The 24776-nt window shown below is 44.7% G+C and overlaps 1 protein-coding gene across 5 annotated transcripts in view; it reads right to left on the reverse strand.

Annotated features, from left to right (window-relative positions):
• Positions 1–24776, reverse strand: part of TIAM1 (TIAM Rac1 associated GEF 1) — a 206297-nt gene that overhangs the window by 109514 nt on the left and 72007 nt on the right. For all 5 annotated transcript variants that reach the window (XM_060150825.1, XM_060150823.1, XM_060150824.1 and 2 more), the window contains exons 4-5: positions 10278–10725; positions 4145–4317 (exon numbers count right to left, since the gene is read on the reverse strand). In XM_060150825.1, coding sequence (XP_060006808.1) covers positions 4145–4317; positions 10278–10725 — 621 coding nt within the window. The remainder of the gene's footprint in view (positions 1–4144; positions 4318–10277; positions 10726–24776) is intronic.

Genomic DNA, 24776 nt, shown 5'->3' on the forward strand with positions numbered 1-24776 from the left:
ATTCCCAATGAGTGGCTTAATTCTAAGAAGGAGAAAAAGTCACTTTTCACTGTAATCACTGATTCTTGCCCATGTTCTTCTTAGGGTTAAGTAATAACAGTATTGGGATAAATAATATACTTAGACAATAAGGGGCTTCAGCAAAAGAGAGGCTTGGTTTGAATCCAGCCCCAGCACTCAGTAACTGTGACTTGACATCCAATCATTAGCCTTTGTAAGCCTTAGCTTCACAGAAGGGGGTACACAAGCCACATCAATTAGTCAAAATACGGATACACAATCTAACTCACTGATTTCCGGAAGAATTAAGGGGATTCACATTGTAAAACACTTTCAAGGCGGTGGCATACAATAAGGGCGCAGTAAAAGATAACTGCTGATATCATAATAATGTTATTATTGTTAGAGTAGTTAGGCATTTCCTCATTTGCAAGATATCACATTAATTAATAAAAAGGTATGCTAGATTTGGAAACACAATGGTTTATAAGTTATATAGAGGAATATTTTCGGGAGACAGAGCATGTAGATTTTTTTAATAGGATACACAAAGCGCTACCCATTAGGGAAGACTTGAGAAATGAGACTACATTAAAATCTAAAAGTGTTGGTATAACAAAGAATAACTTGTAGAGAGTAGAAGGCTAGCCACCTAATGGAAAAGGATATCTGCAATGCATATAATCAACAAAGAGATGAGATACAAAATATGTAAAAAACTGCTACGAATCATCAAGAGAAGAAAGACGACTAAATGGAAAAAGAGGCAGGAGACTGAAATAAAAACTTCACAGAAGATGATATTGAAATAGTCATTAAACCCATAAAAATATGCTCAACTTCACACTAAGAGTTTTTTAAAAAAGATCTGACAGTAACACGTGTGGACAAGGATGAGGAAGAACTGGAATTCTCCTAGGCTGCTGATGGGAGCATAAATTATTTCAGTAATTTTGGAAACTGACAGTATCTAGCAGACTCGAATGTGTGCATATATCCCATGACCCAGCAATGCCAGTCCTAGGTATGTACGAAAAGAAATGTGGACAAATGTATCCTGAACATAGATAGAAGAATGAATACTCATAGCAATACAGCTCAGGATCCCTACAAACTGGGGTCAACTCAAATGTACATATGGAAAGGTTGTCATACATCCCAGTTAGCCTAGGACTATTGAAACTTATGCCTATTATCCTGGCGTAATTGTTAATAGTGCTGCTATAACTCTTAAAATTGTCTAGTCTCTAAAGTGTCCTCATGAGTCCATCAGAAGCAATGGGAGAATAAGAACCTCAAAAAGATGATCCTCCATAAAAGCAATAACAACACTGGCAAAAATTGTCAAGATGGACTTTTTCAGAACTCTGGAAATTAAGTCTTGTGACTTGAGGTGCATTTATTGGGAAAAAAAAAGGCTGAATCTCAGTAACAATATTAAGTATAAGCGTATCTTAAGGCACTATTCTCATCATCATCTCTCTATCTCCACATTCATGTTGAAAACCAGCAGTCAAACAGCCACTGAAGGGGCTTCCCTGGTGGCGCAGTGGTTGAGAGTCCGCCTGCCGATGCAGGGGACACGGGTTCGTGCCCCGGTCTGGGAAGATCCCACATGCCATGGAGCGGCTGGACCCGTGAGCCATGGCCGCTGAGCCTGCGCGTCTGGAGCCTGTGCTCCGCAACGGGAGAGGCCACAACGGTGAGAGGCCCGCGTACCACAAAAAAAAACAAACAAACCAAAAAAAACACAGCCACTGAAGGGGGCAGAATGGGTTCGGAGCTCCCCCAAAACATCATTCTCAGAAAAGTCATTATCTGACCTGTTTAATACTGCATAAGAAATCCCCATTCACAGGGCTTGTAGCTACTTGACTCAGAACTCATTCATGTACACAACCCTTTACTCCAGGCCTGTTTGTAAAAAGCAATCAGTGACAACTGTTTAATATCACAGTTGCCTGAAGTTGTGGTAACAGCTGGGGCAAAAAAGAGTTGACTGAGAAACTTTAGGAAAAGCTGGGGAGTAAGATATCCATAGTCCTCAGAATTTACAAGGTCACATACATGCACAGAACTGTACACATGCTCAGGAAACCCTGAGAAGGCCCTGTGCTCACCCCTCAGGCTGATCTTGAGGCTCTGTGCAAGCAGAGGTGAAGACTACGGCAGAGCTGTAAACTAACTGCCTAAGTGTTAAAGAGGTACATACAGAGGTCCTTGGGAAAGAGTAAGACATTTATTACTTCTGGGCACTTAAGGTAATCTCTCCAATCATTAGAGAATATCAGTAGTGAAATAAAAATTATTCTCTTTTAAAAAGAACCAAATACAAATTCTAAAGTTAAAATGTAGAATAAATGAAGTGAAAAATTCAACAGAGGGGCTCAAGAGCAGATTTGAACTGGCAAAGAAAAAGAATCAGTGAACTTGAAGTAGGTCAACTGAGACTATCCAGTCTAAGAAACAAAACAAAAACAGAATACAGAAAGATGAATAGAGTCCCAGAGATCTATGAGACACAATCAAGCATACTAACTTAAACCTAATAGGTGTCCCAGAAGGAGAAGAGAGAAGAGACATGAGCAGGAAGATTATTTGAAAAAGTTAACAGCTGAAAATTTTCCAAATGTGATTCAAACACGTATATACATCAGTACATCCGAGAAACTCAATGAATTCCAGGTATAATAAACTGAAAGAAATCAATATTTAAACATATCATAATCAAACTGTTTAAAGACAAATATAAAACCCCCAAAGGAGCAAGAACAAAGTAACTTATCTATAAAAGGGATTCTCTTAAGATTAACAGGTGATTTCTCATTAGAATCTATGAGGGCCAGATGGCAATACAGTGACATTTTCAAAGCACTGAAATAAGACTGTCAATCAAGAATTCTATATCCAGCAAAACTATCTTCAAAAATGAAGGAGAAATGAAGACATTCCCAGATGAACTAAAGAGTTCTGGCTTAGATAATATAATACATGTTCACTCTATTCAACCAGTAAGCTGAATGGATTCATGTAAGGTTGCAGGCTGCCAGAACCTTCTGTTTCTTGGCCTGGGTGGTGGTTACTTTGTGACACTTCATTGAGCAATAAATTTATGTTTGTGCACTCTTCGTTATGTGTGTTTTACATCATAGATTAAAAGAGAAAAAATACATGCTTTTTGATTGTTCACAAACAAAGTTACTACTTTATATTCCTCACTTTAATTGCCCAAATGGAAATAACTATAGGGGACAAACCCAGAAACATGGTGAAATAACCTATTACTCTCTGCCATGCCTTTATTGCAACTCTCTCTGTGGCATGGAATATCCTCACTGTCAATTTCATTCAGTTCATCCCTACTCTACCATTCACTGTCAAGATTTACCACATCATAAAGATCAATTCATTCCAATGTCTGTCTCCCATATTACATGTGAACACTTTTAAGTGTAGAAACTGTATCAAAATATCTTCTTGGTATTCTCAATATCACTGTGCATAGCACATAGGAAGCATGGAATAAAGGCTTGAGGAATTCCTGTATTGTGGGAATAAATGAAGAAAGCCTAATTAACACCACAAAAAGTGCATCACAACTGACCAAACTCAAAGGATTCCCTATTGAAGCAAATGTTAACCCTGAAGCGATAAGCAGGTTGGTATTTTTTTAATACAATTAACCATCAAACTTCAAGAACTTTCATTCTGAAGTTCTGAAAAGATGAGGAAGAAAAACTGGTTGGGTATAGCTAGTCATTTCTGGGATGTCATGATTTTACTTTATGAGTAATATTAGAAGAGAACATATTATGATGAAAAATTGTGACAGTGCAAATCGTGTCTAAATTAAGGAATTCATGATCCTTTCTCTAAAGTGCTACACAAATGATATCAAGACTACAGTGAAAAATCCTTCAACCCACACCCCTCCTCGGGCTTCACTGTGGAGGCCTCTGGGAGAGTTCAATCATTCCTGGAACTCAGTATAGACATTTATTTTGTCATTCATCGTTTTTGTTCCTATAATGTGCAAAAGATAGAACCCACCACTCAAAGGAAAACAGGGTGAGGTACATGGGCAGGAGACGGAGGTATCTGGTAAGAGATTTGAAATGCTCTGCAAAGGAGGAGCCCAACAAACCTGGAAAAGGAAGGCATCACCCAGGGAATTGCTGAGGCAGAAGACAAAGTCCTTCTTGGGGTGCTCAGGCACGGCCTGCACGATGCTGTTCTCCACCCAGACGGCATGCTTGGGGATGCTGTTGTGGTCTATTCCAGACCTACCATCGCTCTCGTAGAAAAAGAGTGTGCACCCTGAGGAAACAGAATGGGGGTCCGTGTGAGTATTTGGTGCTCATGCAACAAAAAAGTCTGTAGTGGAAACTGTTGCTTGTGCCCTGTTACCAGGAAAGGGCTGGAAATGAGTGTGAAACCTAGGAAGTAAAGAGAATGGGGCCATGCTTGTACTAAGTCTTGGATGGGCTTGGACAGAGACTTTTTTTTTTAATTGAAGTATAGTTGATTTACAATGTTAAGACTCTTAAATCACAGTTTCGTCATTCATACCCTCAAGTTCTTTAAGATCTTACTTCCTGTTTTAGAATGTGACAGATATCCTCACAGGCATACGGGGGTCTGATGGCTCCTCTGGCCAGTGGTGGCTGTAAATTCAGCTCCTCAGGCCTGAACAGCAAGCACCACTGAGTGAGGACCGGCACCAGTTCTGTCCCACTGGAGTCGCTCCCAATATGTCTCACAGGATATGCAACCAGAGAACACAATTTATTGGGTTTTTTGACTATGCCCTTGGAGAAAACAAACTATAACACTGGCTTTAGGTGCTTTCAGGATAAGGAACGAAATGACAGACTTTTAGTCTCAGATCTTTTCTATAAAATGTTTTGCTAGAGATCAGCCATGTCCTTGCTCCTCCTGGAAGAGGAAACACATGGCACACATATGAAGGCCTGGGGGAGGCCAGAGGCCTGGTCCACACTAAATTATACTGTGAAACTAAATGAGACAGGAGTAATAGAAACCTCTCCTACATTTGTGGCAAGGTGGGTTCAATAGAAACCCTCCGTCATGGCCTACATGTGAGGCGCACTTTATTAGTAATTACTCACTGAGCACTTGCTCTCAAGTCATCATTTCAGGGGAAACCTGGGCCCAGCTTTCTGACTCTTTAATTTCAACATAAGCCACTTGGTCCGTCTTCAACATCTTCCTTACCACAAGCAAGGGACACCGTTTATGTGAATCACAAAGACTTCCAAGTACAATCTACTCGCCTGCAGTATGAACTTCTGTAAAGCAAATTTGTAACTGACATCGTAGAACGATGGGGATCAATGGAAGTCACATGAGTGCAAAGGCGATTTTTCCCAGCCCGTAATATTTCACAGGAGCATGTAACAGCTGCTGGATTTAAGGTCCCCCAGCACAGACGCACGCAGCACGCAGGCACGCGAGGCCCACTCGTTTCACAGTGTTTGCCTTGGTACAGCCTGACCGTGAGCTCTGCCTAAAAGTCTATTGCACGGTGTTCCTGAATTTCATGGTTTTATAACTATTGTCCTTGTCTCCATAATTCAGGAGTTTCAATTCTTCCTCTAATCCATTCAAGTTATATTCACATTTTTTTCTTAAGGTTGTACGTTTTCTGTGATATTTCTTGTTGGAAATTAGGAATGTTATGAGAGTAATTTTAGTAGGGTTTTGTTTTCTATTTCTTTAGGTTTTGTAGTAATAAGTTGCTTACATATAATTTAATTATATACTTACGGAGTGTTCTGCCCCAACCCTGTTTTTCTTATAATTCCTGTTATTTTGAAGATCTCAAGTTTTTACAGGAACACAGAGGTCACGTTCGGAATCATCTATACCTCCTCTTTCCATGTCTTAAGCTAACATAGATTCAGAGACACAAAAAGAAAAGAAATGGAAAGGGGAGGCCCTTTTCCTCCAAACCCGAGGTTCCTGAGGTGGGGCAATCTTGCTGAATGAGGGACATTTGGTGAAGTCGGGAGACATTTTTGGCTGTCACAACTTGGGGGTGGGGAACAGAAGGAGGCGAGTAGCGGACAGGGATATTGCTAAACATCCTACAATGCCCATGACAGGCCACATGACAAAGAATTATCCAGAAAATGTCAATAGGCCTTCTGTTGAGAAACCCTGCTCTAAATAATCCTTAGGACTAATATTACGCTAATGATGAACAAATCCGTAACAGAAAAAGAGCAACACAGCTTTACCATAGTTTGAGAACAGAGACTGAAGCCTATAGATAATGGATACGGGGCATCCACACATCACATTGAACATCTTATGTCTTCCCAAATTGATGTTTTCATAATTTTTCAAAGTTGGTTTACAATCGCCCGTGACAGTGGGTGGTTAAAAATCAGCTTGTACTCAATTATCTACATGTTCTTTTTTTTTTTTTTTTGGCTGTACGCGGGGCTCTTACTGTTGTGGCCTCTCCTGTTGCGGAGCACAGGCTCCGGACGTGCTGGCTCAGCGGCCATGGCTCATGGGCCCAGCCGCTCCGCGCCACGTGGGATCCTCCCGGACCGGGACACGAACCCGCGTCCCCTGCATCGGCAGGCGGACTCCCAACCACTGCGGCACCAGGGAAGCCCTACATGTTCCAATTGGGCCCATGAGCCATGGCCGCTGAGCCAGCACGTCCGGAGCCTGTGCTCTGCAACGCGAGAGGCCACGACAGTGAGAGGCCCACATAACGCAAAAAAAGAAAAAAATAAAAAAAAAAATTAATGAGAAGCAGCAAATCTGGGAACCACGTGGTCCCTGGTAACAGGTCCATTTACTTTCATCTTCACTTGAACATAATCTGTATGCTTTTCAGTTGTGGATGGAGACACTCCAGAGATTAATTCTAAATAAAACCTTTTTTCGTAAAATTAATTATTCTGTCAAAAGTGAAAGAATCTTAGGAGAATTTTCTAGCCTACGGTTCCCAGGCACTCTGCTTTTTATTTCTCCATATCCAAGCCCAAGTCAGCAGCAAGCCCTGCCTCTGAGTGGCAAGGACAAGCCCCAAGTCTGTCAATGTATAATGGGACCTGTCAGGAGCAAGAAGCAAAGGACTCGGCAGCTCTGTGCTCTGGGCCTGGATCCTGACAGACTGTGTCACTCAGATCTGGGTCACCAAGAAAGTGAAGCCTCCCTCCTCTAATGGGTGTGTGAGCTGAGCACCCACACCTTGCCTTCCTTGATCATTTATTCTCTAAAGGAACAGCAGAAACAAAACAGCCCCCGCTTCCACGTCCCAAGTAAAAAATCACCTAATTATTTTTATTCTACGCCACTAACGGTGTTATTCTCATCTTTAGTGTAAGAATCACCTGGGAAGCCTGTTTAAACCACAAATTCCGGGCCTGTCATGGGCTGAATTCTATCCCCCCAAGTTCCTATGCCGAAGTCCTAACCCAGGGCCTCCGAATATGGCTGTATTTGGAGATAAGGTCTTTACAGAGGTCATTAAAATTAAACGAGGTCATAAGGGTGGGCCCTAATCCAATATGACCGCTGTCCTTATAAGAAGAGGGGATTTGGACATAGACAGGTACAGAGGGAGGACGTGAAGATACTAGAAGAAGACGGCCATTTGCAAGCCCAGGAGCGAGGCCTCAGAAAACACCAAACCTGATGACACCTTGATCTGAGACTTCTAGGCTCCTGGACTGTGAGAAAATAAAGTTCTTTGGTTTAAGCCACCCAGTCTGTGGTACTTTGCTATAGCAGCTCTAGTACAGGGACTAATACAGGGCCCCACCTCCAAACTGTGAGATTCAGCAGGTATGGATATAACCCAGGAAGCATCTCAGGTGACCGTGACTGCAGGTGGTCTTCTAATCATGTTGTTAACAACTCAGCATTAGTTAACAAAATGAACAATAAGATGGGCTGCTAAAGGGAACAGAGGTTGCAGCGTCCAGTGGTGTGGACATTTAGGGGAGGAGCAAAGAGCAGGGCCCCTCAGACAGGACCCTGCAGTGCCTCTAAATTAAGCCAAGGCAGGTCCCGTGTGAAAAAAAACAGTAGCAGTTCTCCAAAATGCTCCCACAGAATGGACATCTGTGTTTCACAAGCAGGACCATGACATCAAACACACGTTTCCCAATTCACGATGGAAAACTAAAAGCAAAGTGTGCTGTGCATATGTGTAAACTGATAGAATTTGCTCAAATTCAATATTCTTATTTCACATGTGTGTTCAAAATTTCATATACACTTTATATAGACTATATTATGGTATCTGATTTAGTATAGAAAATAAAATTTAAAGCTTAATATCAGTAATTCCTGTGATTTTTCCACAGAAGATACTATGGCTGCCAGAACTCCACATCTATTCAAACTTTGAAACCACTAAGGTAGACTTTTCAAATGAGAAAAGGACATGAGAAAGAACCTGACTCTTCCTGAGACATCCTTGGAAGTGGAGCAACAAGATGAAATAACCCAGCAAGTCTTAAAAGCTAGACATGAAGAGAAAGACAGCATCCCACCCTAAACATGCAGCAACATTAGACACACAGGCTCTTGGCAGTAGGGGAAGCTACCCTGCACTGGCTGTCAAGAGGAAAGACTCCTATATGGGACAGTTGGTTGTTCCCTAAAACACACAACCCCCTTTCTTCTGCAGTAATAGAAACCCCAGTGCTCAGCTGGGCCCATCCTTGCCTCCCTTGCAGCTAGGCTGGACTCATTTGTGGCCAGTGCGATGGAAGCAGAAGAGATGCAGGCAATTTCCAGGTTGTACCCTCAGTGCAGAGGGATACACCCTCCACTTCCCCCATTTTTCCGCTGGAACCTGGACCCGCTGGTGAGCTATCCTAATCATTCAGACTAACACAATGCTCTAGGGACAGTTAAGCAACGACAAAAGGAATTCTGGCTTCTGGATGACTTAACAGCAAAGAGTCAGCCCATCACTCTTAGACGCTCCACCTCTGCTAGGTGGAAGGGAAATAAAGTTCTGTCTGGCTTGAGGCACTGTCATTGTGGGTCTCAGTGACATGCAGCAAGACCTACAGTCTAATTAACATGCTCCCTTTCTGTTTCACCAGGTACTGAAGCAACAGCTGGCAGCATTAGTAATGGGGCCCACCCAAACCCTGCATGTCCCTGGGGGGTTTACACCACTGCACAGAGCTCTAGGCTGTTCCATGCCTCTAGGATTGGCTGTTCTACACCAGCCACAGTTGGTGAAATCCAGTGTCAGATGGAGTCATGGGTGCACCACACCAGCTGAGCCCAGGCTTCTTCCTCCTGGACCCATCCTTCATGCTTATTAACCTGTCTAACATATCCTGCCATGTACTAACCCTGCTTCAAATCCATCTTGTGTCAAAGATTCTAAGCAGTCTTGAGAAGTGTTTTTCTTTTTAAGAAACAGAGCTCACAAACATGTTACAATTTCTACACTACCAAGATATATGCAGGTGTGCAAAAATACACATACATACTTCTAAAGTGTGTGTAAAGCGATAATGAATAGCAAGACATAAATGTATTATGCTTACTAATGAAAAGAAAGACGATGGTATACAGATATACCATTGTATATAGATATATATACATGATATAGATATATATCTCTATATATACACACACACACTCAAATATTCAAAGTCTGACCATAAAACAGTGACTTTTTCACAAACATAGATGGCTCAGACATTCCATTAAGCACTGGGTTGAGCCCCATGAAATTAGCAATATTCCATCATTTTTTACCCCCCAAATGACAATTTCATAAGATTCAAACCAGTGATTTTTCCCTCCAAAACAGTCACTTCGGGAGGCACTTGTTTTGGAATGATTCCAAAAAAATATTCTTTTAGAACTCAAGCCTTTCAAACTGTCAGGAGAACCAGCTGTATATATGAGAAAACTAGACGAGAGGCTCCAATAGCTTAACTGTGAAACAGTAAAGGAAATAAAACATTGGTGGAGAAGGAAAATGGGGAGTGACTAATCAAGGGACAAAGTTTCAGCTAGATAAGATGATTATGTTCTAGGTGTGCTGTACGACTGCGTGCCTTAGTCAACAATACCGTAACGTACACCCAAAAATATGCTAAGAAGGGAGATCTCACGTTAAGTATTCTTACCACCACAAAATAAGTTTTGAAATTAGCATGAAATAGAAGTTCCATGTAATTGAAAAACATCATTTGCACAGGTGCACCACGGAGCACAGGATGTACCCAGCACTGCAGGAAGGATGCTCCCTCTCTCACCTTTCAAGGACACCCAGTAGTGCTTCCACTTCCTCCGGGTGGCCGACTCCACCTTCTTGTTCTTCTTGTGCACCAGGAAGTTCTTGACTGCCAGGGCTCCGGCCTTACGCACCGTGCCCTGAGCGGCCGTGAGCAGGATATCGGACTGGCCCGGGGAGCTCAGCGTACCGCTGCTCTGCTCGTCGCTGTGCGCCGAGCCGGCCTCCTCCAGGCTCTCACTGTTGGTGGTGCTCATCTCCAGCTCCCGTCGGAAATTCTCGTACACCCCCTGGCGGGCTGCGTCCCCGGTGGAGCTGCTGCCGCTATCGCTGCCCACAAAGGCGCGGCCGGTGGGGGGTGAGTAGCTGGAGTTGGTGGCATTGGATCGCCTGGACAGGAGGTCCGTGTCGGTGGTGGCCCCTTCGATCCCACTGTCGGCAAACTCGCTACCCTCGCCCGCATTAACATCCTTGGGAGCCGAAAGGGAGAAAAAAGAAGACATGCATCATGCAGAGAAGTAACCCAGGGGCTTCTGTCGGTCCAGCCAGGGGCCGTGTAGCTGCAGGCAACCCACAGGGCATCACTGCTCCCAGCCTCTCCTGGACCAATTACTCCTCACCCCCCTGACCCGCACAAACCCAACTTGCCCGCAGAGCAGCTCAGGAAAACCATGAAGCTGCCCCGGTATGAATGCCAACAATTTGGAATGTTCAAGAAACATTTTTCAAAAAGCAACAAGATTTCAGAAAACTTATCAATTATCTGACTTTCAGGTAATTGGCAAATCAGCTACTGAGATGCTCCCACTGCCCTGCTGAGTGAGCTCTGCACCCTCACCCTCGTCAGCCTGCCTGGAGCTCTAGGGTATTCTGCTGACTGATGAGTTATTCCAGGGATATTGAGTTATTCCAAGGGATAATGAAGTCTTTACTGATAACTTTTTTTTTTTTTTTAACGAAGGGCCTAGTTAGGGGTCTATTCTATAATCTGGTGACTAAAAAGAAAACTAGGGTGCTACCTCACCCACTCACCCAGCAAGGACCCACAGCCCAGGAGCAGGGAAGCGTCCTCAGGCTCCAATCAGCTTTGCTTCTTGAAAACAAACAGCTTCTCACTTCTCACATTGAGCTAAAAAAGTCTGTGGGGCTCACAGCTCCCATGCAGGCTCTCCAATTACCTTGCCCTTTCAAAGCTGGGATGCTAGGAGCCCGAAGCAAGCTACTCACCGCCCCTGGGCCAAGGGACAGCTTGGGGCACTGCCAGGATGTGGCGGGTATCAATTCCCAGTTTAAAAACATTTGGAACTTCCAAAGCACTGCGCCTGCTTGCGTGTTGAACATTTCCGGGACAGGAAGATCTGTTCTTAAATCAGAATCTTAATTGCTCTGAAGTGCTAAAGGCATTTCCATAAACAATGATTAAATAATGGTAGTCATCAAGGGAGGAAAATGACAGCAGTACTGGACAGCACAGCTCGACAGTCTCATGGATAAGAAATTAGACTGGTTTTTCTCAAAGGGAGAGAATCGGAATGTGAGTCTGACATAGGAAGAGACAGCAAAGTAATATGTGGTTTGGGGGCTTAACCTCTTGTTAAGCCTTTAGTCTCATACATAGTTAATTATGGTTTGAAAATGTAAAAACTAACGGGCTATTCCGATTGCCATATAAATCAATGCTTTGTGTTCAAATCTTTGATGAGAGGCAGTGGCAGGGTAGGCAGAATGAGACAAGCCACATACTAATATCACCCTGCACGAGGCCCAGACAGGTGCTGTGACCATGTCTCCGCACATCTCACCTGGTCAATTCTAAATTAGGGCCCTCAGAGTTCACTTGCGTCATGAATAGGTCCTAAGTGAGCAACTTAAAATGGGCATAGCCAGACATGAAAACAAGCAAAGGAGACACGGAAAGACAAATACTGTATGATTGACTTCTATGTGGAACGTAAAAATGTAAAACTCACAGAACCAGAGGGTAGAATGGTGGTTGCCAGAGGGTGAGGGCCCGGAGAAATGGGGAGACATTGGTGAAGGTTACAAACTTTTAGTTATTATAACAAGTTCTGCGGATCTGATATATAGCCTGATGACTCTAGTTAATGATACCATGTTGTATCCTTGAAATTTGCTAGGAAAGTAGATCGTAAGTGTTCTCACCACAAAAGAAAGAAAGAGAGAGAGAGAGATAAAGGAAGGAAGGGAGGGAGGGAGGAAGGGGTAATTATGTGAGTGATGGATATGTTAATTAATTTGATTTTGGTAATCAGTTCACACTATATACATATATTAAATCATCACATCGTACACCTTCAAAAAACACAAAAACACACAACAAGGAGTACAGTGTGCAAAGGGTAGAAATTTGACAGTGGAAAAACCTGGCAAATACCACCTCGGCCAAGAGCTCAAGGTTAACTGGGTGTGTGGTATATGGGAACCCTTTCTACTATCTTTGCAATGTTTATGTAATTCTAAAGCTGTTCTAAAATAAAAAGTTTATTTAAAAAAAAAAAGAGGGGCTTCCTTGGTGGCACAGTGGTTGAGAATCTGCCTGCCAATGCAGGGGACACGGGTTCGAGCCCTGGTCTGGGAAGATCCCACATGCTGTGGAGCAACTGGGCCCGTGAGCCACAACTACTGAGCCTGCGCGTCTGGAGCCTGTGCTCCACAACAAGAGAGGCCGCAACAGTGAGAGGCCCGCGCACCGCGATGAAGAGTGGCCCTCCACTTGCCGCAACTAGAGAAAGCCCTCGCACAGAAACGAAGACCCAACACAGCCAAAAATAAATAAATAAATTTTAAAAGAACAGTAAAAAAAAATTTGAAAAAAGAAAAGAAAAAACAAGGAGGAGGTAAGAAGGGACATAGTAGCAGGAAGTGGTTAAGCGAGTTTCTAAGGACCAACGACATTTGCGATGCAGTTTAGGTCCCTGGGATATAGAGGAACTCAAGAGTGTCAAAGAAACCATGGATGCGGCTCAGACTCAGACCCTGTGATTACTGGTTCTGTCACTTGGCCATCTGCTGTCCTGCCTGTTACCCTCCACCAATGGTCATCAAGGACCCAGATCTAGTAGGTCAAAGTCCTCTATACAAACAGGAGAGTGCTGTTACCAACCCACATTTCTCTCTGGCAAGGACATTTACCATACATATCCCTTTTGATCTAATAAATAAATTTGGCCATCAGTGATTATTCAAGATAACCATGGGTGGTGGGAGATGCGGAGTTTGTGTGTTTCTCACCAACATCTGGATTCATTTTCACATGCCTCAGTCCTTCTCTGGAAGAAGTGACAAATCCAGCTATAAACTTGTCTCAAAAATGAAAAGAGATGAGCTGCTCCTCTGTAAGATCAGCTACACAGGTATCCTCTCTAGGTCATAAGAGAAAGACTTCAGAACAAAAAGGAGAAATTAATTCCAGGCATCTTGTAATTCCCAGAGCTCTGGAACAGGAAGGAACCTTGCCAAACCATCCCCTTGGTGGATGCATGGAGATGCTGAGGTTTAGAAAGTCACAAGTCTGGCAGGTGGCGGATTGGAGGTTGGAGCCCATGCCTCCAACGACCTTTTCCACTGGACAAGATGGCCCCATGGCTCAGCCGCAAGGAGCACCTGACTGGATCCTGTCTCAATAGTCAACTCCATGCCTTCCCTTCTGTTTTTCAACAGTGCCCCTTCTAGGTTTTCCCAGCACAACTGAGTGACTGTGCATCTATATGCCTTGAGTTTCCCAGCAAAGAGCTCAGACTCAAAAGTGGACGGAAGGAGAAGATGAAAAAGAAGATGAGGGAAACAGAGGCAGACACTGGACAGGCATGTCTCTTAACAGTCTACTACATGCCCACAAACCATGAACTCCTACAGAATGCCTTGATGTCTCTACTGCAACTAAGAGTTGAGGCCTCAATAGACACTCACCTCTTTGTCAGGCTTGAACACGTGCTCATGCCAACTGACACTGCAACCCTGCAATGGCCCAGGCTGTGTGTATTCAACTCTGGGATGACCAGTAAATCGAGCAAAGAAGTGATTACTCCAGGTTAAGAGGCCTGCCGGCCCCAGCGGAGCTGGAACGCTTTGGGAGCGTAGCCACTGGAGAATGCTCCCGGATCTGTGATCCAAGCCAGCTCCACCTGGCTTCCACAGTGGTTAAGCAGGCTAAGTGGTACACATCCTCCCACTGATATGTGACCCAGCCTGTCCAGAAACAGACGGTGGCTGCCCAGCTCCAGCCTCTATTTGATCATGAAGCTTGGGATGTGCCAAATACCCAGAAACCCTTGCTCCAGCATTGTGGGAAATGATGTCCACCCAGCCAGAGGCATTGCTCCACCCCTGAATGGTCAACGGGACTCCACACCCCCCTACACCTTGAGTGTGGGAGACAGTCATCTACAGCAGGGCTCCAGATGCCTAAGTGCCACACGAGAATTACAAGTTAACAGGTCTCAGAATCTCTAGAACAAACCAAAGACAGATACACTGATGTAGAGGCACTAGGTTCACACACTGAAAGAGCGCTCCAAGGCTGCATCCTAAATGCGCATCCTTCTCAAATGGCAGGATGCATACCACTGTGATACAGCTTCCAACAGCTCAGAAGAAAGACAGCATCATTGTGATGCGAACATTCCTGGTGCATCTTTCCGAAGGGCTCCTCCTCCTACCGACCTCCATCTCAAGGACACTTCACACATGAGAAACCTGACTCTCCCCACACTTAAAAGCCCCTGTAGGGCTTCCCTGGTGACGCAGTGGTTGAGAGTCCGCCTGCCGATGCAGGGGACACGGGTTCATGCCCCGGTCCAGGAGGATCCCACATGCCGCGGAGCGGCTGGGCCCTTGAGCCACGAGTGCTGAGCCTGTGCGTCCAGAGCCTGTGCTCCGCAATGGGAGAGGCCACAACAGTGAGAGGCCCGCGTACCGCAAAAAAAAAAAAAAAAAGCCCCTGTCAACCACCCCACTCTTCCAAAGGCAAGAAATCCAGATGATCAACCCCAGGGAAAATTCCCACGGAAGCCCAGCAGTCTTTATTGCAAATGCGAGGCATGTTCCTTCTTCTCTAGTTAGATGTCTTAGCATACGATCAGTCCTAGAATATTTAACCAAATACTGAAACTTAAAGCAAAAGTCAGAGGAGATCAAGGGAAATGGTAAGACCCTAGCTAGACACAGAAGTAACTCCCAACATGGTGCATGATCCAGCCAAAGATTTCCTAAAACTAGCTCAAAATAAACTCCCCATGTTAGAACCACTCCACAGAAGAGGCTTCCAATTATAAACAACATTCACGGAATACAGAGGCTCTTCAATCCTGCTCTTCCTGGACAAGTCCTCCCAAGCCAGATCCTTCGAGCACTCACCGATTTCCATTCCACTGGCAGTCTCCCAGCATGAATGCATGCACTTTCCCATTGGATGCACAAGTGGCCAGCTGTTGCCCCAAACATTCGACAGCTGCCAGGCAAGAGTTTTCTTTGTCATTTTAGCCAGGCAGCAAATGCTGAAATGAGCTCTGGTGCTAAAGTGGAGGCAGCAAGAGGTAAATTCAAAGCCTGTTTTCACTGCCTTGAAAACTGGAGGAGGGTCACCCAGCTTGAACATAGGCTAAAGACACATTGTGGCAAAGGCTCAAGTTGTTTCCACCAGGGAATTCAGAAAGACTCTGAGGGACAGGTTTGCTGTGCTAAAGATGTGTGGACACAATTTTGAAGAGCTAATTAGCCACAAAGTTCAAGGGCCCTGGGACAAGTCAGGGACCAGGAGGGTCAATTGGCAACTTGTAGTTACAAGTCGAATGCAGTTAGAAACTGGTATGTTGGTCACTTTGTTTAATTTCCCCGTTGAATCCAGCTTTGCTTCAATATACCTGTAGAGAGAAGAAGGTAAATACAGAAGAAGAGAGTTCACAGAATTTCAATGGGGGGAGGAGATTTTTTTTTTTTTTTTTTGGCCATGCCACGAGGCACGCGGGATCTTAATTCCCCAACCAGGGATAGAACCCACGCCCCCTGCAGTGGACGTATGGATTCTTAACCACTGGGCCACCAGGGACGTCCCTGGGGGAGGAGATTTTGACCTTCAGAAGCCTTGAATTAGAACAATTTCTGCCTCATTAAATTCTAAAATATTCCCCCTCTGGCTTATCATCTTCATTTTATCCCCCAAATCTAAGGACTCCCCTCCGCCACACATGCACACACGTAAGCACTGTCTTTGGTTTCCAACATTCTCTCCTTGGTACGTTCAGTACTACACTCTACTATACTCTTCGTATGCCCTCCCGTGGTAATCTCAACACAGCAAATGTCATGTCTGGGCAAGTTATTTTGAACCAATCCATGCCTCAGTCTCCTCACCTGTATAATGGGAATAGCAACAACATTTACTTTGTAAGACACTTTGTAAGATGTGAGATTGAGGTAACACAAGTTTCTAGAATGGTGCCCAGCACACAGTACCTGCACAAGAGTGTTAACTCTAATTACTGTCATGTCCGTCCTCAGCCTTACTTACATCTCAGCCCAAGGAGAGAAGACGCTGCCTGACCTCACTTACTAGCTTCCTGCACTAGCATGAAAGAATGGGTGCTGCTGAGGAACTTGGGAAAAACAAGGTCTCATGGGAAAAATACACAGGCCCACCAAGGCTGGTGTGAGCCAATGTAATCCCCTTGAATTATTTTCACATTCGCAAAACTGCACAATAAACTAAGAAAATGATGTTTCCTATGCTGTAAGTAACTGCTAGGCTCTGCTACTAACAATTGCCACTCTTGATTTACAGAAATACTGCAGCATCCATTTGCCATCACTGTAAGGTTTTTTTCTTTCCTCTCTCTACACAAAGAGCCAGTGCCATTTTGATTTTTTTTTTTTTTTTTTTTTTTTTGCGGTACGCGGGCCTCTCACTGTTGCGGCCTCTCCCGTTGCGGAGCACAGGCTCCGGACGCGCAGGCTCAGCGGCCATGGCTCACGGGCCCAGCCGCTCCGCGGCACGTGGGATCCTCCCGGACCGGGGCACGAACCCGCGTCCTCCGCATCGGCAGTCGGACTCTCAACCACTGCGCCACCAGGGAAGCCCCCATTTTGAATTTTTGATTCCGAAGTTTGTAAACTGTACCTCTTGACCTCCCACTCTTAGCCTCTTTACATGTGTCCCAGCTCCCTTTGAGACATTTCTAAAACCCTGTTTCTGTTTCCTTCCTCTTTCCTTCCTAAGGCAAAATCTCCATGCCCTTTAAAGTTTCCAGCACTCAGTCCCATCCTCTCTAATGATTCACAACGGAGTGACTCAAAATTTCTCTCAATTACAACTGCTGAAGTTCTTACTGCTGCCCAGAAGAGTCTCAGAAGTAAGTTGGCAAATGCTTGAAATGTTGCCTCAGGTAACTCCAGATTGGAGACAGCTCCATGTCTAAGTCCGTGAATCATCTTCTCTCCTTTCATCTGTTTTTCTATGTGCATGTCTCAAACCCTGTCGTCACCCTTCCCCTCCTCAGGACCTCAGGATATATCACATCCCTAGTCCCTTTTCTTCTTTTCCTAGTGCCGCATCCCTGGTTCAGCCACAGACTCTCTGTTCTAACTACCTTCCGCCCATCAATCCATCCTGCATGCCATGGCTGGGTAAGTCTCCCAGAGAGCAAGGTGAGGGCCCCCAAGGCTGTCCATCCAGGCCTTCCACCAACGTCCAGCCTTAGCACTGGACCTTTGGATGCATGCAGCCACCAGTGAAACTGAAGAACTCATGCCGGTGTATGCTCCCAACTTTTCTTGCGTCCAGGAATTCCAGGAATACTGATCCTTCAAGGTTCAGCTCCAAGTCCCTCTTCCCACAGCTGGAAGCCTTCTCTTTCCCTCCTCCAATCCCCGTGCCGCTTCTCTGCAGCATCCCCTTCCCCCCGCCCCCCTCCCCCTGCCCAACTCTGCTCCAGCCACGTTGGCCTCTTTGTTCTTCCTCAAAGGTGCAGGGCACACTCCCACCTTTCAAATCAATGGCCAATTCCCATCTCCCTTCCAAATCCCTACCCAAGTCTGCCCATCCCGAGGGGCGGGGCCCGACCCAACCACCTGATCCGGAACTGCCACGCATTCCCCACTGCCTGGTCTTCGTCACCTTGCTCTCTTTTCCCCATAGCATGCCATGTACTTGTTATGCTGACTGTTTGCCGCAGACACACCTCCACTTCACCCCAACTAACTTCCTCAGCTCAGGGATCTCTTCTTGATGCATTCCAAGCACCAAGAATAGTGTCTGGCATGGTGTAGGCACTTCCAAAAAAAACCCCACAAACACTGTTGAACAATTTAACTGCTGTTCATCTTCCACCCTCCTCTCCAACCAAGAAAACCGTTTCTCATGGAACACATTTTAGTTTGATTTAACGGCGTAGTCATTTCCAGGCTCAACTCACGCTCAACTCCAGTTGAAGTCTCAACTGAGCCCCAACTGGAAAGCTTGACTTCCACATCTTCCAGCCATCCGCGTTTATTACGTCTTTTATGGAGACAACCAGAGCTCACTTACATGTTTTTTCTTTCATCTTTTTAAAAGGAGAGAAAGTGAGAAAGACATATTGGGCTGTTTTATGGCCCAAACTAGATATTCTGTCAACAGGAAGTTCAAAGCACACTGGGCCCCAACACAGAGAGAAAAGCTGGTGGGCGTTTCCTAAGTTCTGCTCTCCGGATCCGTGGAGATGCTCCCAGGGCTGCACAGCAGGCTGGCTGGGAGGCCTCCAAGCTCCCAGTCCCAGCCCTTTATCCTCCTCAGTTATGCTGGGAAACCAGCAATGGCACGTTACTGTGGGACACGACTTACACTGAGGGACACAGAGGCTCCTCTCCTCACGGACTAAACTAAGAATGTGATTTTCAAAGGCTTGAGCCTCCCCAACCTATATTAGCATAAATAAACAGCTCTCCAAGTGAGGACCAGGGGTCCTTAAATAATTTCAGGGGGTCCCTAAGGTCCTCCCTTTACCAACTATCTGTTCAAAGCCAGGCTTTCCTCATATAGTCCAACCAAAACAGCATGTCGCAAGAGAGTGAATGCAGAAGCAGATATGAGACTCTAGTGTCTTCTGATAAGCCAGAAATTGTAGAGATTTGCAAAAATACAAAACAATGCCCTTCTTCTGGCTTTTTTTTTTTAATTTTAGAAAATAAAATTTAAAAAATAAAGTTATTTATGTGAACATGTAATGGTTTATTGCTATTTTAAGATGAATTAACAAGTTTTTTTTTACATTTCTGTTTCAATTTCTAATGTGATAAATATTTATAGATATAACCCACACGGACAGAAGCCCTTTGGAGTCTGTAACACTTTTTAAGAGTATAAAGGAGTCTGAGAACTTCTGATACAAGCCATGTCTCAGCTACCTTCTCACCCTCCTACTCCTCAAAAGAAGATCTTGGCAAAGAAGAGGGATATTCTTGTTGAAATGGATGGGCTGTTTTCCAAAATAAATACCTCATTGCTTAACTTACGTGGCAGAAAAAGAAAAATCAAAAGGAAGGCAAAAAAGAAGCATCAAACAGGAGCCGCGAAAGAAGAGGTTTTTTAAATGGATTTTATATGAAAATATCTTGTTTCACGAAGAATTAACCTAAGGGTCTTCAAATGTATGGGTACCAAGGGGGAAGGGAGTGGGGTGGGAGGAACTGGGAGATTGGGATTGATTCATATACACTATTGATACTATGTATAAAATAGACAACTGAGGGGATCACATATACACTATTGATAGTATGTATAAAATAGACAACTGAGGGAAACACACATAACATCCCCTCCCTTTTGGATTTCCCTCCGGTTTAGGACACCACAGTGCATTAAGTGGAGTTAATGCACTTAATGCACTGTGTTGTCCTAAACGGATGGGAAATCCAGAAGGGAGGGGATGTTATGTATACGTATGGTTGATTCATTTTGCTGGGCAGTAGAAGCTAACACAACATTGTAAAGCAACTTTACTCCAATAAAAATTAATTAAAGAAAATAATGAACCTGAGGTTCTTAACCAGAAGCTTCTTGATGGACCTTGGAGGACCCGTGGATCCCCTGAAATGATATGCAAAAGGGTGGTCTCTTGTGTTGATCCCAAAAGATCCAAATGTTTCATCTGATTCGCAAAGGAATCTGTGACCAAAGGTTAGGAATCTCTGGATGCTGATGTCAGTTCTCAGCTCAGGGAACATATTTATTATCCGTGAACCATTTAAACTAAGTGTAAAACGAAACAAAATTTTAAAAATCAACACAACTTTTATAGGAACTCAAGATCTTCTTCTGATCGTGCTGCACCCTTTATCTTGCTGAAATCACCAATCCTATTAACTTGTTTATCCAAGCAAGAAAGTCCTCAGGGATACAGCCTTCTAAAGTCATCTTTGGCATTTCTCCAAAAAAGACATACAGATGGCCAACAGGCACATGAAAAGACGCTCAACATCGCTAATTATTAGAGAAATGCAAATCAAAACTGCGATGAGGTATATCACCTCACACCAGTCAGAATGGCCATCATTAAAATGTCTACAAGTAACAAAAGCAGGAGAGGGTGTGGCGAAAAGGGAACGCTAATACACAGTTGGTGGGAATGCAAGTTGGTGCAGCCACTGTGGAAAACAGTAAGAAAGTTCCTCAAAAAACTAAAAATAGAGCTACCATATGATCCAGCAATCCCACTCCTGGGCATATATATGCAGACAAAACTATAATTCAAAAAGATACATGCACCCCTATGTTCACAGCAGCACTATTCACAATAGCCAAGATATGGAAACAACCTAAATGTCCATCGACAGATGAATGGATAAAGAAGATGTGGTACATATATACAATGGAATACGACTCAGCCATAAAAAAAAATAATAATAATGCCATTTGCAGCAACACAGATAGAACTAGAGATTATCATACTAAGTGAAGTAAGTCAGACAAAGATAATACCATACGATATCACTTACATGTGGAATCTAAAATATGACACAAATGAACTTACCTACGAAACAGAAATAGACTCAGACGTAGAGAACAGACTTGTTGCCGAGGGGAAGGTGGCAGGGAGATGGAGTGGGAGGTTGGGATTAGCAGATGCAAATTATTATACATAGAATGAATAAAAAACAAGGTCCTACTGTATAGCATAGGGAACTATATTCGATATCCTGTGATAAACCGTAATGGAAAAGAACATGAAAAAGAATGTATATATATGTATAACTGAATCAGTTTGCTGTACGGCAGCAGAAGTTAACACAACATTGTAAATCAACTATACTTCAATTTAAAAACATACAAATAAAAAATAAAGTCGCCTTTGGTCATCTCTCTCAGGGACTGCTGATTCGGGCCACGGTAGTGGACAGTTACTATTTTCTTTTCAGCCCACCACTCTGTTTGGCTTCTGTACCAGAACTGGGGGGTTTTGATGTTAAAATCTGAGAGCACGTGAGCTGAAACCTGTTTGAACATGGGGAGGCAGTGTGGTGTGGGTTTGCTTCTGAAGAAAGGACCCTGGTCTGTGGGTCAGAAGACCTGGACTTCAATCCAGTCGTGAGACCCTGTCACCTAATCTCCTTAGGTTGACTTCCTCCCCTGAAAAGTGATGGGAGAGTTGGCAACTCGCAATCAGGCTGAAATGAACCCCCGCAGAGGTGCTCAGGGGCCAGGAGCTCTGTCTTCTGTCAATCCCACTCCATATACCATGGCGGGAAGAGGGTGTCAGAAGCTGGACCAGCACACAAACCTCGCCACGTCCCCGTGAGGAGCTCTGGGGGGGCCCCCCTGCTCCCTCCCAACGTGGCGGCCCCCTGAGACATCCTCAGCACAGCTGTTCACATTCTTTCATCTCCCAAGTGGATGAATGAAGCCCTCCTCGGGCGTTATGCAGGACAGCTCCAAGCCAAAGCTTCCCTTTCAAGCACAGAACCTGGCTCAAGGACACTCCATCGAATGCCAGTTTCCTCGCTCCCCCTCACCTGCTGACAGTCTTAGCAACACAGGAGAGCTGAACTCTACACAATGAAACCAAACTTTACCATCACAACCCATAACCATTATTTACGGAGCATCTAATACATGCAAGATATTGTGCCAGGAGTGTTACATTCATTCCTGTGTGGAACCCTCATTCAAGAGGCACTGAGATCCTTCTAGGTTACATAGGTAACAGGGTTCAAACGCACAAGCTCAGATCTGCTGGACTCCAGAACCTCTTCTTTGCCTGACACCAGGCTGCCCCTTCCTCTGTCCGTTAACCATGGGAACATTGAGAGTAAAGTTCAGGCCAAAATACCAATGAGGCATTCACTGCATCAAGGGGCAAGCTACTTGGGATTTACAGAAGTCAGTACAAATAAACTCTGCTTTCAGTAGTCTGGGTAAATCCTCCCAACAAATGAGTAGCAGACTGACTGACAAGACAAAACTTTTATGCAGGAGGTACACGACACATACTCAAGTAGACTGAATTGGACAAATGTAATTTCTCAGCACTTAGTGTGTGGCAGACACATTTTTGATCATTTTCAAATAAAAAGATGTTGTTCATGTTAGTTCAGATAAAACATATTGTCTCTCAGGCTCAGAGGCCATGACCTTGGCGAAATGCCCGCCAGGAGCTCTTTTCTGGGGAGTAAAACTGCTGACAAGACTGTTACAGGTTCAACCACATCACCGGGGCAGATGAGGAGGCCTTAATATCTACGATCCAAACTTGCCGGAGAGGGCCCCTGGGTCAGAAACTTTTACCAACAAAAAAAAAGAAAAAAAGAATTCTTTTCAAGGAAGCCTCCACACCCACTGCCTCTTAAAATACACTGTTGGGAACATAGTGGGTTCTCAAGAAATTGCGCTGGATGATCACACCAAACTTAGACTAGGAAGTGTGGGTGGATGGACAGTGTTGTGAATAATTCTGGGGTTTGTTTCAAGTCATTAAAGATCTTCACTCAACACGTAAAGTCGATACAAAAATAAGACTTCCGTTCACTTTATACACTCGGCAAAAGGCTTCCATGCATGGAATCCCACTTGGTTCTCCTAACAGCCCTGTCAGAGGCTGGTGTCACTCACCCCGGTCAGAGAAGGGGCCAGTGATGGAGTGACTTGCCCAAGGTCACCGTTTAGTAAGGAGTGAGCGGGGATCCAAACGTACTTCTTAGGATTCCTAGTCCTGTTGCACTTTGCGTTACATTAAGCTACCACAGTGCTTTATCAGACACCACGCTGAGACGATCTCACTTTCATATATTAACAATTTTAGAAGGCGACAAGCCAAAGAATGGAAATGGCGTACAACAATTACACATGAGAACTTTCAGTGATACCGGCTCTGCCCCTCTTCCGGGGGTGGCCATGACTCAAAGGCTCACAGCCCCATCAGTGGGGAGCGGGGGGAAGCAGAGGTCCAACTGTCCCCCAGTGTTGGAGACCTGGAGATAGGGAGCCAGAATACCACCTGGCACCCCGTCAAATCTTACACAGAATGTGCGCTAACTTAGCATCGTTCCAGGTAAAAGTGACGGTCCCAGGTGAGGTTCCTTTTAACTGCTGAGGGCCAGGAGACCATTTCTTCCAATCAGGTCTGCAATGCCAATCTGGCAATGTCTTCAGGACAGAGCCTGCAGTGCCTTTCAGGTGACCCTTTAATAGGGCACCTATCTCACCTGCGTCCCAACCTGTCAAGTTGCCAGTGTAGGAAGAGCCCAGCCAGGGTAGGCAGAGGGACCACAGCGGGGTAATTCAGTCGTTTCTATCATCATAATCTTGCTTCAGAAGAGAAATGGATAAAAATTCAAGGAGTGCATCTAGAGGCAACATTCACACTCACCTTCTCAAACCTCAGAATCAGCCTTTTTAATAATTTTGTTTCTAACACAAAGTTTGATATAAACACAAAACTACCTTGAGGCCTCAACTCATACAACACTAATAATGATGAAAATTACATCAACTTACACACTGTCCCTTATGGGTAGCTTCTGAAGTACCAAGCGCTGGCCTTCACATTCCATTTTCTCAGAAACTTTATTATTATTCCCGTTTGACAGATGAAGAAATTAAGGCTTCCAGAGACTTAAAAATTGTGCCCAGGGCTTCCCTGGTGGCGCAGTGGTTGAGAATCTGCCTGCCAATGCAGGGCACACGGGTTCGAGCCCTGGTCTGGGAAGATCCCACATGCCGCGGAGCAACTAGGCCCGTGCACCACAACTGCTGAGCCTGCGCGTCTGGAGCCTGTGCTCCGCAACAACAGAGGCCTCGATAGTGAGAGGCCCGCGCACCGCGATGAAGAGTGGCCCCCGCTTGCCACAACTAGAGAAAGCCCTCGCACAGAGACGAAGACCCAACACAGCCAAAATAAATTAATTAATTAAAAAAAACTGTGCCCAAAGTTACTCAGGCAAGAAGACGTGGAGCCAGGATACCCGGCTTGGACACCATCAGCAAAACTTGTCCTTCAGTGGATGAATGGGGGCTGTGGGGGGAGTGTTATAT

The sequence above is a fragment of the Lagenorhynchus albirostris genome, chromosome 5 (genome assembly GCF_949774975.1).
Source record: "Lagenorhynchus albirostris chromosome 5, mLagAlb1.1, whole genome shotgun sequence".
Lineage (NCBI taxonomy): Eukaryota > Metazoa > Chordata > Mammalia > Artiodactyla > Delphinidae > Lagenorhynchus > Lagenorhynchus albirostris.